Here is a 17,331-nt window from a genome sequence, read left to right as displayed (position 1 = left end):
GCCCCGGGGCCCCGCCGGTTCCCCCCCCTCCCGCCAGCAGCAGCGCGCTGGGGTTCCCGCGGAGCCGAACGTAGAGCCTCCGCCGTAGGGCCGTAGGCAGCAAAGATGGTTTCTCCCCCAACCCGATACCTAGTGTTCTTTCAGTACTTTGGCACTAAATATAGGTAGGTGCCTCAGCTGCCTCGTCAGCCATGTGCGGTGGAAGGAAACCAGCGCCTGTTGGGGCCCTGGGGGGGCGAGGGGGGGTGAGCCATGGGTGGTGAAGGGAGAGCTGTGAGGAGGCGGCTGGGGAAAGGATGGGTGAATGCAGTGGGTTTGGTGAGGGGTAAATCCCTTGCTGAGGCGGTGAGAGCAGACTCTGCCTTCTGCTGTTGCACAGAAGTGTTAGGAAGGGGATGGTTTGGGCAGGAAATGTGTAAAATGGGCAAAGGGAAAATATCAAAGGACAGAGAAGGCGACAAACTTGTGATGTCAGGCTGGGCACATGGGGAGAGGGCGAGTTACTGTATTTGCTGCAGTGGTGGTGGTTTGTTGGGTGGCGTGGCCAGGTCTCAGCAGTTCACATACCCGCGCTGCTTGAGAGATGCGGTGAAGTGATCTGTGGGCTGCGAGTCCTGCGGGAGGATAGCTGAGGTTGGGTTTCCCCAGGCCTTAAACATCCCACGTGTGTAGCTGTGCTTGTTTACGTTAAAAAAAAAAAGTTGTGTGGGAGAACTTGTGCAGCTCCAACTCATGGAATTGTGCCTATCTTCCTGAGGGTTTTACAGAATAATACCATCATATGCCAAAACCCACAATTCCTTTGCAGTGCATGGTCTGTGTCAGTGTGGGTACTGACCTAAATTACTCCAAGTAGTTATGGGTAGGTTGGGTTTAGCCTCAGGACCTGTCTCTCTGCAGTTCAGCAGCTTTTGTGACTTCTGTAGTAGAGAAGGAAGCTCATCACAAACTGTCTTCACAGTCTTTTAGTCCCGTTATGACATCCACAGGGCCTGCAAGAAAGGGACCTGCAACTGGCAACCAACCCCTGGCCTGGAAATAGTTTTGTCTGCAAACTCTTTTCTAGTGTAATTTGTCTGCCTCATCTTCCTGTCAGCCTCCATCTGAAGGGCTAGTCCAGAGACTAATATTGGAAGGGTGATTTTTATTTCCAGCCTCCCTTCTTGCAAATAACCGCTGCATCTGTTTTCTTTCCATTCATCAAAGTGTTTGGTCCCTGCAAGTTCTGTAAAAAGATCCCAGTTGCTCAATAGCAGACAGTTTGATGACTGTCTCCCATTAACTTCTGGATGTGTTGGTGGACTCTGTGTCAAGTCCTTGGGTCTTGACACCTATCAGTAACGATTGTATTTGTTTTGCTCTGCAGTGGGGTTATGGAGACCTCGAATGATCAGTCAATGATTGGAGTCCAGAATTATTTGGAGGTAGGTCCTTGCTAATCATATTGTCATTAAAATGAAACTTCTACGGTCACATTGTTGAGCTACAGATACTAGATTTCTAGATTGACACTCAATAAAAGACACTTGCATAGTGCTAAACACTATAATATTAAAAACAAAGTGCTTTAGAAATGATGTCAGTATACAGGTGGGAGAAATAGGGCAGGGTGAAGTCAGAGACGATAAGATCCTGATCCTGAAAAAGGTGTGAACCCTTCAATAAGACTTGAAATTGAGGCATCAGAGTCCAGAGCTATGATTCTGAGAGCCCCAGCGCAGATGCTGGCCCACCTGAAGGTACTTAAGCATGTGAGCTTCATTAGCACTTGTGGTTTTGCCTCCACTCATTCTTAGAACTGTCTCAGTTCTGGGTAGGCTTAGCTGCTCTGCTTCTTGTTCATGTCTAAGTCCTGTATAGATTTAGAAATTAGATGCTGTGTCCTCCCAGGAGAGGATGTGTCTGATAGACATTTTCAGAACAAAGCACAGCAGGATATCCATTGTTCCAAAGAAAAAAAAATATGTTTGGTTTCCATTCTTCTGGAGTTCTTCTAATATGCTGGGGGAAAAAAGTTACGATCCTGTCATCGCTGTTGTTCTTGTGCTGCTCCCAGGGATTTCCCAGAATGTAAGAATGGCTTTCAGGACGCAAGTGCTGTTTGGGTTTGGAGTGAGTGTGCACCAGGAGTGCAGACGACCCGCTGTTACACCAGCGAGTAGAAAGTGGGTCACTTGCATCGGGTAAATGCTCAGCACACCTGGATATTTCTGCAGCCCAGTTGTAATTTAATTACAAGCTGCTGTTGAGCTGCATTTATTGGAGCAGTGCTGGTGAATCCCATGTTCCCGCGCAGGGCAGGAATCAAAAGGAAGCTGTGTTATTTTTCTCCCTTGTCTTAGAAGCATCATGTAGTTTGAAATGAAGCTGGTGCCCATTTAGAAGGTAAATGATGATCGTTGAAGAGGTTGAAACTGATTGCTTTAGGTCAGATCACGCCTATGTATTAACAGGCAACTTTTTTGTTACTTGGTTCTCATTTTTGGCCAGACTGTCTAACCTGAGATGACAAACTGTAGCAGTTTGAAGGTGCTGTGCCCACCATGCTTGTCTGTGAACGTCTGTTCTCTGCCTGCATTAGCTACAGTCCTGGTGGTGTGAAGGAACAGAGTTGTTGAAGAGCCGGGGCGGGAGCAGACTTGCTGTCCCACCCAGCCACTCTGTGACCCTGGCCAAGACGTTTCCACACTGTGCCTTTGTTTACTGAGTAAGGGTGATAGTTCTTGTATGCTCTTGCTAAGCAGTCTGCAGAAGGAAAGTGTGATGAATTATGGCTTGAATAAGAGTTCTCAGGGTGTATTTGGATGGCTTCTTGCCTGAGACTATTGTGGAGAAAGTGTATAAATATTGTGCGGATCTTGAAAGAAGAGCCCCAAAGGACTTTCTATCTCGTTCATCTAATCCTCTGAACCATCCAGTGTCTCAGCCCCAGGCGCCGGACTTTGGGTGAGCCCAGCAGTTGTTTTGCATTATCCAAGTAACTTTGTTTTAACAGGTGAATGGGTAGGATGGGTGATTAAAGGAGAAAAGAAGAAGAAAAAAAGAAAAAGATAAACTTATTTGGTGTTGTCTTTTCACAGTATCAGCACTTTGCAGGCCAGTTCTGGGATATGTGCCTTGCTTTCATGTGGTGGTATTGATGCTGGGCACTGCTGAGCAGGGCTGTGTCTATTAGAACCACATGGGAAGTCTTAAAGCAACTTTAATAGAAAACTTCTGGGGCCTGTAGGAATTTATCTTCCTTCCTCCATTTCTGTGTAGCCTTGAACTTCACAACTTTCCAAAGCCAGGAAGGCAACTGAAGGGAAGGGCAAAATTAAATCTGTAATGAGATCCTTATTGTATTCTAAATACATTCAGACATTTGTTTGGAGTTACAGGCAAGCAAATAACCTGTGAGGTGTAGACCTTGTATTTGAACAACTGTGTCATTAAAAGTGTAATGGACTGGTTTGTGAGTGTGTAATGCAGCACTCTGTGATGAGGTAAAATTGCTGGACTGGGGCTGAGCAGAAGGCTTGTCTGTAGCCCTTTGTCACTGTAAAGCACTGCATCGTACAGGACGCGGAAGCTTTTGTAGTCCTCAGTATTGCGATGGAACAGGGCCCTGAGACTGTCTGGATGAAATGGAGACTTGCTTTAGTTCAGGGACAGATGTAGATACCTGATGGAGTTTTTAATGTATCTTTGAGGAGGGTGAGCTTTGCAGGCAACACTTTCTTTCTTGGTGACAACATACTTGTCTTCAAGCACTTGGAAGCCCAGCTTGCTAATGATGGGTCCAAAATAAAATTCCAGACTGTTCTTCCCCATCTGGGGAAGTTTGAGTCCTATGACTTGGCTTCCTCCAGTTCCTTGTGGAAACTTAGAAGATACAGGACTTCATGCTCTGGTGTCAGTTCTTACAAATGTCCCTACTGTTAAAGAAGATCTCCTGTGTAGTACCTTTTGCTAAAGCGAGTAGCTGTTGCTTGTGCTAACAGGCACCACGTGCAAGGCCTCCTAGGATCTACAGAATTAAGTTCCCTTTCATGTTTGGTTTGACTCATCTCCTGAGCGTGCTTTTTCCCTTTATACTGGTGAATGCCGCCCAAAACAAATCTTCTGCACAGAGTGCTCTGTTTTGGCCGGCAGCCTTGTGCTAAGGCTAGATATTATTCCTCATGAAAGGAAAAGGGGGAGTAGGTGAGGAGAGAAAGAGGACATACACAAACTCCTTACTGTGTGAGGCAGCTTTGGTACAACCTCCTGCGCCCCCACTCCCAAAAGAAAAAAGAAAAGAAAAAAAAAAAAAGGAAGATACAAAGGAAAATAGACCAAGAGAACTATCATCTTCGAACTTTGTTTTGATAATGATTTCAATGGCATAGGAGATTGCTTTGGAAACCCTTTCTTGCAGCAGAAGCCACTTTCTCAGCTTTTTCTTCCTGGCTTCCGCTTCAACTTTTATCTATTCCACTAAAAATTAGTTAGATTTTTAAATAATTTCAGTTGACATGGCACCCATTGAGTCAGTGAGGCTGTGATGACTTGCAAGCAGAAGCTTGTGCAATATTATTTATTAGAACACAGCAACTTACAAATCATGCAGCATCCTTGGCAATGCAGTTCAATCCGTTATGTCTGTGCAACTAATGCCATTGTGTGTGATGAAACCAGTAAGCAATCCAGTTGCTGTGAAAGAGAAACAGACACTTATTTTTCCAAAACATTCCTAATGGCTGTAGAGGTAGATGGCTGAGTATCTTAGGATTTTTTTTTATTTAGACTTCAGGGAGAGAAGTGAATGAACTTTTGCTTCCACTCCATAGGTGGTATACATTAACGGGCCTGTTCTTCATCTTGGCTTTCCAGCATTTGTATAGAGTGAGAGGAGAACAGAGCTGTGAGTAATAATAGTAATCTGGAATGTGGATCCATATCGTTCTGGCACACAACAGTGGAAATTTTAGCATGATTCAAAATATGGAAGTGCTTAGCAAATGAAACCTGTTAGCAGAAACGACCTACTAAATGCAAGTAATGCTTTCCTCTGCATCACTGGTATGCAGGGTGTTAGAGATATAAACCGACACCCTGGGATGCTTGTTGCTGCTCCAGGAAGATGGTCATCTGGAAAGACTATGACTCAGGAAGTAAAGGCTAAATTAAAATGGGTGAGATCTGGCTCAGTGAAAGGCCTCCAGCAGGTGCCAAGCCAAGATTTCAGTGTTTGTAACACCTACTGAAGAGGATGTTTACATGCTCTGTGGCTTAAAGAAGGGAGCAGAGACCTGTGAACTCTGAGCACATAGGAGGACAACGTAGCTCCTTTATTCCTGTATCTTCTCTATTGCTTTTTAGCTGGGTGCCCATGGGTAAAGTGCTTAACTTCAGCCTCAGTTTCCCCCTTGGGAATCCATAGATGATACCTAACAGTATTAATAGCAGTAAAGCCTTTTGAGTTCCTGAGATGAAAGGCTAGCTTGTTTTAGGGGCTTGTTTTTTCTGAAAGGGCAGGAAAAACTGGTTGCTAGCCAAGCAATCGCTAAATGCAAATAATGTGTCTTTTTTGAAATTCAGTGTGGGTGATATTAACAGATTATACAGGAACCAAAGGAGGAAACCATCGGCTTGCCTGTAGGCTCAAAGGACATCTGGATGGTACAGATATGAGACGTTTGCATAGGTGAAGAGGTCAGTTCTGAAATGCCTGCAAAGAAGTTCAGCAGTTCAGAAATTCTGTCTTTAAGGAGATTCATTAGGATGGAATATAAAGGAAATATTAAAATTGAAACTAGAGGCAGCAGTTGATAGTACATTATCAGCTGCATGCCTGTTAGGCTGGAGGAAGAATCCACTAACAAAGCTTTCAGCTTTCACAAACAGATTTATTGTTGATGGTGATCACATTCCTCCTTGGATGCCCAGCACATACATCCTTCGGTCATCTCCGGAGAGGTGTACCTGGGAGAAAATTGTGCTGGAGAAGGGCAGCTGTGAAAATACCATTTGTTGAACCTGTGGTGCAGTCCTGCACTTTTGTGGATTCGTTGGCTGACCTGAGCGGAGGAAACAACCAGGTTTGCCTTGGAGTCTGCAATCCTCTGTTCCTCTCCGTTCCACTCTCTAATAGGGCTCAACTCCCGCTGGCAGAGAAGAGATCCAAACAGTGGTGTTCTTGTCCAGCTTTGTTCAGATGCAGTGATTGAAATGGGATGCAGTGTGGAGTCCAAAGGAGTGCTGTATCCAAACTTCTCCAAGCCCATAACAAGAAAGGAGGATGTTTTCCATGTTCTCTCCTGTTCTGTCTTTCCTTCTACCCCGACTCAGGCAGGCTCCAGCTCCTCCCTTCCTCCACCCTCTTCTCCCCCTTCTTTCTCATCAGGCAAAAACCAGCCAGTGGGAACATAGTTTGAGCCTGCAAAACCCAAACGTCTCTTTGCCTAAAATTGCACTTAAAATGCAGCTTCTGCTTTAAGACAAATGCTGAGGCACAAGCCAAGGTCTACTGCAGAAAACTATTTCATTTCTGTCTGCTTCTTTCTGCTTAAGGGTGATAAATAAAGATTTTCATTGTTAATTGTAACCACATGTGAACTCCAAATAGAAGGATTAGGAAGGGGAAAAGGCTAGGGTCATTTTTGTTCTGTTTCCCAGACCTTCCCCTGCAGCTCGGTTATATTTTTTCCTTGTCTCCCTGTGCATTTTAACGGTACGCTTCTGAGAGCTTAGAATCCTGTCTGCTCAACTGTAGTAGTCTGGAAGGTATTTATGAGTCAGCAGTTCAAACTTTATTGACTCTTGGTACCAAATTAAAATCTAATAAAGACCACTGCTGGGTTCATTACTCAGGAGTGGAGATGGGAAAGAGAAGGAAATTTCTAGTCATTCATGTGGTTTTCTGCTTTTTTATTGTTGTTTTTCGGTGTTTCAGATATAATTCACTCATTCCCTGTAACAAATTACATTGGATTTTCTGTCACTTACAAAGAAAAAAAGTTGTATTTTGCAGTGCTCCAGCAACCTACTTTAAATCCTTACTGTAGGTAACATGTACTATGGTTTTAACATTGCATTAGAAACCTTGATATTCTAATAACTTCCTGACTTACTAGTGTTTGTCCCTTACCAAAACCCACCCTCGCTTTGTTAAACTTAGGCCAGGCTAGGCAGACCCTTAAATATATGGCCTCTAATTAACCACGTTAGCATCTCTTTTGCTCACTCTCTCTTTTGCGTGTGCATCTTGATTAAAAGACACCATATTAATCACTCATTTAGCAGGGTTTTGCTTACTTTCCCAGCAAGAAGCTGCAGTAATTCATCCAGTTGTTTTTCCAGCCCTTTGTTAGTGGGCAGAAGGGAAAGGCAGAAACAGGGTGGGGATAAAAGCCAGCTGTGTAGAGAGGAACAGTTGGGAAAGAGAAACCACCATCCTACCCACAGGTGCATTCTCCAGCAGATCTGCACCAAAATCTGTGTGCAGAACCTAGAGGATCTCAATCGCTGTCCTTCCCCTTGTGTTAAGAACAGTAAGTTTCAGCTTGTTGCAATACGGTTTGCTAACTAATTTTTTAAAGTACATCTCAGCTGCAGTGTAATTTTAGGGCCTTTTGGCTTCAATAAGCTTGAATTCTGTGACTGTAAAACTTGAACTCTATGATGGTGTAAATAATCTTTGTCATTTTCTGTTGTAGTCTTGCTAAGGCAGAGGTCTAAGCGTGAGTGAGACATTGCCTGAATATTAAGGCAACTCTAGCTCATGAAGAAAATAGTATTCTTGAGGATTAGCCAAGTCCTGCATTAATGCAACTGTGGAAGCAGCAAATAAAAGGAAATTCCGTCTTGTGACTGCCGGTGGCATGTGTTTGGCCTGTGATTATTTGTACCTGCTGGGATAGCTCAGTGTCAGCTCCTCAACTACTGGTGTGTTTTATGAGAGCTGTGTCTTGATTCTTAGATCTGTTTATATTTCTCAGTGGGACTAATAAATGCATTACATCAGTGCTATGCTACTACTCATCTGGTCCCCTGGTTCCTCCTCTGCTCTCAACAGTTAATGGAAGCATGTTGCTCTCTGTAGCTCTCCTCCTGTTGTGGATGGAAAAGAACTTCTGCTTGCAGCAGTAAGCCACAGTATTTTACGCTGTTCTGACCTGCACTAGAAGGAAAGGGTGCAGCCTGAGCTTCTTCAGGCGTCTTGACTGATGGCATTCAGACATCCCTGCGTCCTGTTTCCATCCCTTTAAGGCTTGGGTTCTGCAGCCCTTTAAGAGATGTTGAAGCAATCTGAGTCCAGTTCTTAGCAGTAAATGCAGGGCTGGTGTCTGGGTTTAAATGGGTAATTCTCTGCCCTCTTTCCCACTCACCCAATGATATAAATTAAAGCCTAGGGAGATGAATATTTTTTACTGTAGTTTGTACATGTAAGGAAGCTGACATGGCATTTTGGATGTTCTGTTTGAGGTGATTTCAGAACAAAAGATGAGAAGCCACTGGTGCTAGAAGTCCCCCAAACAGGCTCCTCTCCATCCCTTTCTTTGCAGCCCATGGTAAAACTCCCAATTACTTCTCTGTGCAAGCAATAACGAGATGTGTGGTTCGCAAGGAGGAGGATGTTTTTTCCTAGCTAGCTTGAAGCAAGTCTGCTATTTATGAATCCTTCTCGTATTGGCTTTCAGAAGGCAGTGCAGAACCTAAAGCCTGTTGTTCCTGTCAAGTTCCACATCTCCAGCCGAACAGATGCTGGTGTCCATGCACTGTGCAACTCTGCTCACCTTGACATCCAGAGGGCACCGGGGAAGCCGCCTTTTAATGAGAAACAGCTCGTCTATGGTCTTAATTACAACCTAAAGCCTGAACCGATCCGGTGAGTTGGTGGCAAGTCCAAACCTTTTATTTTGCCCTTGTTGGAGAAAGGAGGAAATGTGGCCACGATCTCAACTCGGTCAGTGACTGGAGCAGAAGCTGCAGCAGTGGTCTCAGAGCCAGCTGCATTCTTTCACCTCCGAACAAGCACCAGGGGAGCCATCAGAGGGTGAGGGGGAAGAGGAAGTAAAATCCTTGGAATCTGAGCTCAGGAAAGAGGGCAGGAAGGCACTGTGAGAGCCTTATTACTAGAGGCACGTAGTTCCTCTTAGTGGCTCTTATTATGTTGTTTTAAATGATCTTTTTCCCTGAATGTTCACAGTTCCTTTGACAGCCCTCAGACAGTGTTGGGAACAGCATAGGGCCACACCACTTTTCCCCTTTGATCCTAACAGTCTCCTGACTGTCCGTGTTGCTGTCCCTCTATGAGACCCTCTTGCGATGTCTTGGAGTAGGTGAGCTCAGCCTAAGGGCAGTGTGAGATGGCTCTTATGCCGCTTGGGCTTGATACAGAGTGTGGCTGCCATTAGAAATGCATGACTGTCAGTCCCCAGAAATCCATAAGGGAAATTTCTCCCTCCCCCCCACCTTATTTGCAAAAATGTGTTTTAGCAGTTTGCAGAGTTCGTTGAGTCTTCCTCTGAAAGCAGAGGTTTCACGGTGGGTACTTGCCAGAAAAGCAAGTACTGATTTCACTGCTTTTACTACACAGCCCACGGACAGCCATCCGGTAACAAGTCAGATTATGCATCCCAAACTTGAGATTGAATATTAGCATGATAATATAGGATTGACAGTTTTGCACTTACAAATCCAGTTTCTCCATTGGCCTCTTAAAGTAGCAGCTAGATTCCTCTGCAGTGAGAGGCCAGAACACAAAGCAAATCTCTCTGTCAAGCTAGCTAAGTTGCATGCTTAGTATCTGAGAGTTACTGTCCCTTGACAGCTTTCACCTTCTTTGACATATGTGTAAAGAGTCTAATGCAGCTGCTGTGGGGCAGGGCTGGAGATGATTTCTTTTCAGACGGCTGTCTCAATGAAAAAAAAAAAGAATTCTGAAATAGAATTTGACTTATGCAGGTTTTTGGTTGTTATTTTTGCTCAGACTGAAAACTAGGTCAGAATCTACACGCCCTGGAAGTCAAACCCTTTCTGGATGTTCTAGCAGTAACAGGGAACATGAAGTAGGTCATAGTTTTAATTTCCTTCCTTAAAAGACTAAAGCAGTTGTTCGGGAGTCAAAACTAGCTGATTTTAACAGCCAGAGGGTAGCACTGCAATAATCAGTCTGTTCTATGCGTCACCACCCACTGAATCTCAGTCTCTCTCCCCTGAGTTTAGGCTTGGAACTTGGGAGTTGTGTTGCCTAGCTTTAATGGAGCAAGTTGTCCTAGAGAGCTAAAACTGCTGTTGTGACTGTGCCAGTTTCAATACTAGTAGTCATACAGACACATAGTTACAGCTAGCTTTGTGATACCTTGACTGATTTGTCCAAGAGCGAATAAGATCGCTGCTGAAGAAAGTTTTACGTTAGAGAGCATCTCCAAAAGGAGGCAGCAGTGGGATCTTACGGATGGGAAAAGTTTTTTGTCTCGTGCTAAGATCTGACAGGTACATATCAGGAGGTGGTATCTTCCGATAGAATCCAATACCATCCTGATCAGTTAAAGAATTTATCAGGATGCAGTCAGCTCTACTTCTTCCTCTCTTGGGCTGAACCTTTTAAAAATGGTTCAGCTGCTTTCCATTAAGGAGCTTGGTGATGTGCATGAGTCTAAGTGTATTTAGCAACCATCCCCTCCCTCTGTAAATATTGCTTTGCCAAGAAGAATTCTCTCCTAATGCCGAAGAGGAAACTCAGCACTTTCGTGTGGCTGGAAGCAGGGGGTGACGGAGAGAGGGATCTTTTTGAGAACACATTATTGTTGATAGAACTTGGAAGGGAAACAAGATTCCAGGCTGGCTGACTGTATCATCAGCAATAATAACCTTTGCAGCATGATGGATCTCTTCTATCAGCTGACCTGTCTTCTAGATTCAAAACAATTCAAAACAAAGATCAGAGTGTATTTCATAGATGGGGTAACTTTAGGAGGACTTTGCTGTCCCTTAAGTAGGGATGGTAATACTGTAGACTCACACCTTCTATTTCTAGTTTCAGTTTTGTAAGCACACAATAAAAGCTTAGTGACAACAAGACAGAGCAGGATTCTTCCCACCTCCTGTAAATTGGCATTTCGTTTCTGTTGACAGTGGAAGGAGAAGGATGTACTTCTGGAGGACATCTTTGTATCTAATACATTGCCGTTTCTAGTTAGATGTCTTCGGGCTTTTTTTCCTTCAGCCTTCTCTGAAACTCAGGCTCTGTTGAAAAGGTAAATAATGCCATGAGTCTTTATTTACCAGCACTCTTTCAAAAAGTGGGATCTTAATGAGGCCTGAAATGTAGCTGCTGGAATAAAAGCTGGAAAGACGTTCCTAGCTGGAAAGAGCCTACGGTAGCAATTGCATCTGCTAAGAGAGGCATGAAGGGATGCCTGCATTGAAGAATCATGTGAGCATAAATAGGCTTTTCTGAAAGAATCACTCTATCAGAAGGAGTAGAACGATGGTTATTTAATAAAAATCACATGAGCATTAACAGGAGAAGCTCAAGATAGATGAAATGCTTGTGGAGGCATGTAGACAGAGGAAATTAAATGTAATAATTACATTATTTTGTTTAGAAGAGGCTGGAGATCCTAGTTGCAAACTCCATTGCAGGCCTGGAGGATGTAGTTTGCATTTCTACTGAGAGCTGATAGCAGTGGAGCAATCTCCTGGGCTTGTTATTGCAAATCTTTGTGGAGGCCTGTGGCTCAGCTTTAATTTCTTCTTCTGTGGTCTGAGCCTGTGCAGTCAAGGGATGTGAGCCAGAGGCACTTGAGCTGGTAAAAATCCCTGAAGCACCAACCTTTTTAAAGTAAATAAATAGGTTTGTCTATTACTTGGTCCCAAATGGTGTCGTATTTTTTAGCTGCCCCAAGTCCCTTCTCCTTGCTATGCCAAACTCCAAAGACAGAAAGACACACAGCAGGAGAAAAACTGCCTTCTAAGGAGAGATCTCTCTAGAGTAACACCTGCAGAGAGATTATGCCTGTGTGATAGTGACTCCTTGCTGTATGCTGCCATCAGTATGGTGAATAGCCAGTACTCTGGGATAAAGGAAAATCACATCCAGTAAAAACTGCTGCTGACATGTTCAAATTAATGATAACACTTTGGGAGAGGTGCAGAAACACGAGGAAGCTCTGTTTTCTTCTTTGCCAGAGACAAGGGTGTTTTCCTCTCTGACAGCCTTCGTACCCACCCTGCTGGCTACCGAGCTGTCTGTATTTGATGGTAATGGTGGCATTGGCTTAGAGAAACAAGGCAATTTCTCCCTGTTGCTTGTAGAGAAAACCAGGGGAATTCAGCTGCCTAGAAAACTGCTGCTTGAGTTAACGGCCTAGAGTCAGTGGAAGATGAGTAGACGTGAACATTCCCAAAAGCCATTTTCTGCCCACATAAAATATGAGGGTTCCCAGGAGGTCTCCTGCATGCAGCATTCTGCTCTTTGATTATAGACTCAATCTAGGCGATGGTGGGATGCACCTTTATTTCCATTCCTGCAGCAAAGTCCTATTTGTCTTGGAGGTTGTAGGGAGAGGTGGGAGGGAAGCGACCTAGTTTCAGCTATCTCCATCTGCTACAATGACCTGCATAGGCACCTTTGAGAGTGAGCACAGAGGTATCTGGGGTTGGGGAAGTCCTTCCCACTCATGTTGGGACTGGGGTTCTGCAAAAGCAGAAGGGCACAGTGTTCATAAGGTGTGCTCCTCAACTGGAGATGGAGGGTGTCAGCTTGCTTTGGGAAGCTGCTGCCGCTTACCTTAAGTGTGGCTAGGAACACATGTGCCTTCAGCCACATGCGCAATACGAAGTGGTGGGCTGGGTGGGGGGTTTGGTTTCACTACGCAACAAAGAACACATACCATCAGTTGCTATTTCTCAGCTGAAGGACTGACCGGCCTTAGCCTCTTGTGATGGTGTGAATGTCCCCAAAATATGTTGATAGGTGACCCAAAGTCAGTTTCCCTGTGTATTTGATAATGGGGGTGATGCTAATGCTCTTCTGCCTTCTTCTAGTTGACAGATGCCTGTGACAGCCTACAGGTATATGTTGATAGGTGACCCAAAGTCAGTTTCCCTGTGTATTTGATAATGGGGGTGATGCTAATGCTCTCTGCCTACTTCTAGTTGACAGATGCCTGTGACAACCTACAGGTGCAAATCCTTGGTCACTGGTTAATCACTGGCTGTCAGGAGAGAATGATATTTAATTACTAGTAAGCGCAGTTTCTCAGAGAATCCATTGCATGTTTCAGTTCCCATCTATGTGGTGACCAGGCAAAAGCTTTTGAATTAGTGCATGACATTTCTCTCCATCTCACTCATTCTATTCTGGCCTAACAGCATTTTGAATGCCTATCGAGTGACCGATAGCTTCCACGCACGCTTTTCTGCACTGTCAAGAACCTACGTTTATCGGCTGTTGATGGGCTGCACTCATTATTCTGAAATACCGGTGTTCGAAAGGGATCTCTGCTGGGCTCCTGCGGGAGGGTAAGTGTGTTCCATTAAACCTCCGTGGGGAGCCTCCTCATCAACACTCTGGAAAGGCTTGGCTTTTGGGGGAAGCAGGGAGGGGGTAATTTCCACATGTGAGGCCATATTCCCGGTTCGTATTGACAAGATTTCCCTTTTGAAAGCAGTGCAACTGCACTGAGTTATGTTCACTGAGACCTGAGACTTACAGTCCTTTTTAATTGTACTGTCAGTTGTACTTGTGATAAAGATGATTAGCGCTGCTGAAATACTCAATGACTCCGGGTAGAGTCCGTCAACAACTTCGTGTGTCCCTCCCCATGGAAGTGATGAACATTTCCTCAGATGACCTTGCCAGTTCATACAGCAAACCCATTCGGACAGCTGGCTGAAGGAACAGTGCTCTGATACGATGCAGATGGGCAGAAATGCACTGCATGGCAGATCTCAAGAGTTTTAGGTGTGACCTTACAGTCAGGCGAGAATGAAGGCTGAGAAATTTTTATTTTTTTTTTTTTGCCCCCCTCTAGTCCTGTTTCTGGTAGTGCCTGCATGTAAATCTGCTCTCTCATTCCCTGAGTACTTGTATGTTTGAATAGTGAGAGCCAATGACTCTGAGCAACCCTACAATAACAAACCAGTGTATCCAGCTCAGTATTCACTTGTGTTCTTGGAGTAGCCACTGAGTCATAACAAATCAGTGCTTGTATATGCAAGGGAAGAAAAACACATTCAGTGCCATTTTAAAAAAAATACTTAGGAGATGATAAACAGTGGGTGAGGAAAAAACCAAACAAAACCGAGAAGATAATTATTTGTTGTCCTTTTAGTTTATGTTGTACTGAGGTAAACATACATTCAAGAAAACAGACATTTTCCACAAAATTATAGAAAAACAGGTTTGTAGCCAGTTGTGGTAATTTCATCACCGCTATTGGAATAACAATTGTGGGTAATGGAAAAAATGTAATCTCAACTGTCCTAGCAGGGGAATGAAGATGACGTTGTCCTAACATTAAATTGCTGACTTTGTTTTCTGTGGGCTGTGGAAGGGAAAAATAAATATGAAATTGCAATATTAGATATTATGTGTACAATGTACCTTAAGCTCAGGCTTTATGAAACAGCAATTAATTTAGCCCGGACACTGCAGTTAATTTTCTCAAATGGAAATACCACATAAAGGATAGGGTGAGCATATTAGAAATTCTGAATGGAAGTCTCTTACTAAAAGGTGGGATATTTGGACTGCTAGTAGTGGAGAGGCTCATAGTGTGTGCGCTACTGAGTACATCTGGTGTATAAAACACGTAATACACATTAAAACTTCTGTAGGTGTCTGAATTGCCAACTATGTGTCATCGGCGCTTCTCAGTGTGACCAGGATTCTGTAAGTGCTAGTAGTTTTTCTTGAACACAGTGAAAAAGTTTAATGAAGTTGGAAAATCTCATCTTGATTTTTTTTGTTTTGTTTTCTTCAGAAACATTTTGGCTTCTGTTAAGATCTGAAAAACTTAAGCCATAGATCATGCATACCTGCTCAGGCTTTTCTTGGGAGAGATTTACAAAAATACAATAAAAATAAGCGTCTGTTCAGCATGTAAATCAGTAAATCTGTCTAAATTCCTTTGCTTGAGGCTATTTTGAACAGACCTAGATACTTCAAATGAAGAAATCTGAATGACACTTGACATTCTGAGTTTTACCCTTGGCCCTTTCTTCTGCATCTCCACCTTGGGTTTACACTGGCTTCATCTCTGACCGTTTGCTCATTTATTCCATTTCTGTTACTTCCTAATTTCATCTTCTGGCTGTTGCAAATCTAAGGCTTGAAAAAAACATTGTAGTGTTTGATATTTTCTTACCTGGCAACATCTTTTTCAGTTTATAAGATCCAGATACTGCAAAGGATTTTGGTTCTCTTGCCCTATGCTCTAGCCAGCAATTTGAATAGTTATTTGAATTGAACTGTTCTAAGAAGCACAGCAGGATAAAGGTTTGTGTAAAAGCATGTGCCTGCCAACCCCTCATCTAGCCTGGGGTTTTGAATACCTTCAGACCTCAGGTCACTTGGCGTCTCGGTTTGTGGTTTGGGTCGTTACAAGACAAACTCCGTCTTGCAAAATGTGTTTCCACAATGCTGCAATGTTAAATCTGCGTGCCAGGTCTAAGCCTCTCATCAATTCATTGGACTTTGACCCACTTAACATACGTGGTCCTACCTGATGCTCCTTTCCTTTTGCTCTGCATGTTTAATTTCAGCTACCTGAATGTGCCTGCCATGCAGGATGCAGCGCAGTTCCTGCTGGGAACCCACGACTTCAGCACCTTTCGCTCGCTGAACTCTGAAACACGTTTTCAATCTCCAGTCAGAACCATCCTCCAGGCAGACATCCGACCCTCTTCTGGTTTCCTGTCCCACCACTATGAACACAGGTGAGAGCCCAGATACTCAGCTGAGGAGCTGCTCTGATCAGCTGGTGCTTGCTTTGAAAAGCTGCTTTCCAGCCCTGCTCTGAGAACTGACCCTCCTGTTTGCTGTCCGTTGCCTTCGCAGCCCTGGGATGGTGTGTCAGCAGGGTTCTGCCTAGTGACAGCTTGGAAAGGACATTTCTTTCCCTCTCCTCCCGGGTGTCCTCAGGGAGAAAGATGGGTAGGAATGAGGGCAGGGAAACTGGTCCAGTTGTTTGTACATTAAAAGGCAGGATGTTATAAACTGGTGTATGGAATCTGGCACAGGGCAATTGCTGTGAGGTGCTTCCAGCATTTACAGTCATTTTGGTTGCTAAAGACCAGCTCTGCGGGGATGGGATTTCCCCCCCCCCCCCCCCCCCCCTCTTCCGCGCAGCAATTACTGGCTTCTTCCAAAGTCATCAGGACGGGTCCCCCCCCCCCCCCCTCCCGCCTTGCTGCTGCTGTCCTAGCTTTGCCTAAAGGCTGCAAATAGAAGGAAAAAACCCCACCCAACACCTAGGTCACTGCTGTAGCTATGCAGATCCGCTCTGTTCACACCAGTAACGCCTACTGTCTTCCCAGGGGATGCTGATGAAGGAAAGCCCAATATTCCTCAGTCATTACATAAACAAAAGATTGTTGAATATCAGGTTCTTTCAGGACCAGGTCTTGCAAGTATTGAAATTAAGTGGCTGGATATATTCTCTCTCTAGCAGAAACTGAAGTTTTTTTCCCAGAAAGATCATGGGTATTTATCATCTGAACATGGCTTTTCTTTTCATGCTGGCTTCTTTCAAAAATACTTGGCCGCTGTGTTTCAGCTTGAAAGCAAACCTTGCTGTTGTCTGTCTCCAAACCACATTTTCCTGCTTTCTGATTAGGAGAAAACCTTTCTCTTTGTAGTTTTCCCCAACGACCCTCCATTAGATTTGAATGCCTACTGAGCTGTCTGTAACAATAAGTGCCATGCCTCAAGCTTTGGTGGAGCCTCACTGCAGTTTGCAAACACCCCACTGTTTCTTTCCCCATGTCCTTGAACGGTGTATTTTGTATTTTGCCAGCAGTAGAGTAAGATAAAAACTGAAAGGGAGCTGCAAAACCAGAGAGAGATCTGTATGCTCTGAGTAACCCTGGTCTTTCAGTTCCTCCCAGTTCCTCTCATCTTCTCTGATTCCCGCTTTTCCTGCTCAGCGTTGATGCCTGTCGACACACAGCCACGTTATGAAGAGCCACCCAGTTGGATATGGCACTTCCACTGCTACTCTTCTCTGTATAAGCACAAGGACATGGGCAGTTAGTGCCAGATGTAAACGCTTACTTCTTGCAGCTAAGAAAGACCATCCCCATGGGAAAAGGAAGGCTGGAGAGGAAAATGGGTGCTATCATGTGACTGCATTCCTG

The 17,331-nt window shown here is 44.3% G+C and overlaps 1 protein-coding gene across 1 annotated transcript in view; it reads left to right on the top strand.

Annotated features, from left to right (window-relative positions):
- Window positions 1-79: 79 nt before the first annotated feature.
- The window catches only part of PUSL1 (pseudouridylate synthase-like 1), a 26,067-nt gene continuing 8,815 nt past the window's right edge, over window positions 80-17,331 (top strand). The window contains exons 1-5 of the mRNA XM_009709515.1: window positions 80-164; window positions 1,367-1,424; window positions 8,664-8,851; window positions 13,345-13,494; window positions 15,739-15,912. Of these exons, the coding sequence (XP_009707817.1) occupies window positions 106-164; window positions 1,367-1,424; window positions 8,664-8,851; window positions 13,345-13,494; window positions 15,739-15,912 (629 nt within the window). The 5' untranslated portion in view covers window positions 80-105. The remainder of the gene's footprint in view (window positions 165-1,366; window positions 1,425-8,663; window positions 8,852-13,344; window positions 13,495-15,738; window positions 15,913-17,331) is intronic.

This window comes from Cariama cristata, unplaced genomic scaffold (genome assembly GCF_000690535.1).
Source record: "Cariama cristata isolate BGI_N322 unplaced genomic scaffold, ASM69053v1 scaffold19581, whole genome shotgun sequence".
Classification (NCBI taxonomy): Eukaryota; Metazoa; Chordata; class Aves; order Cariamiformes; family Cariamidae; genus Cariama; species Cariama cristata.
This window is presented reverse-complemented; position numbering and strand designations above follow the sequence as displayed.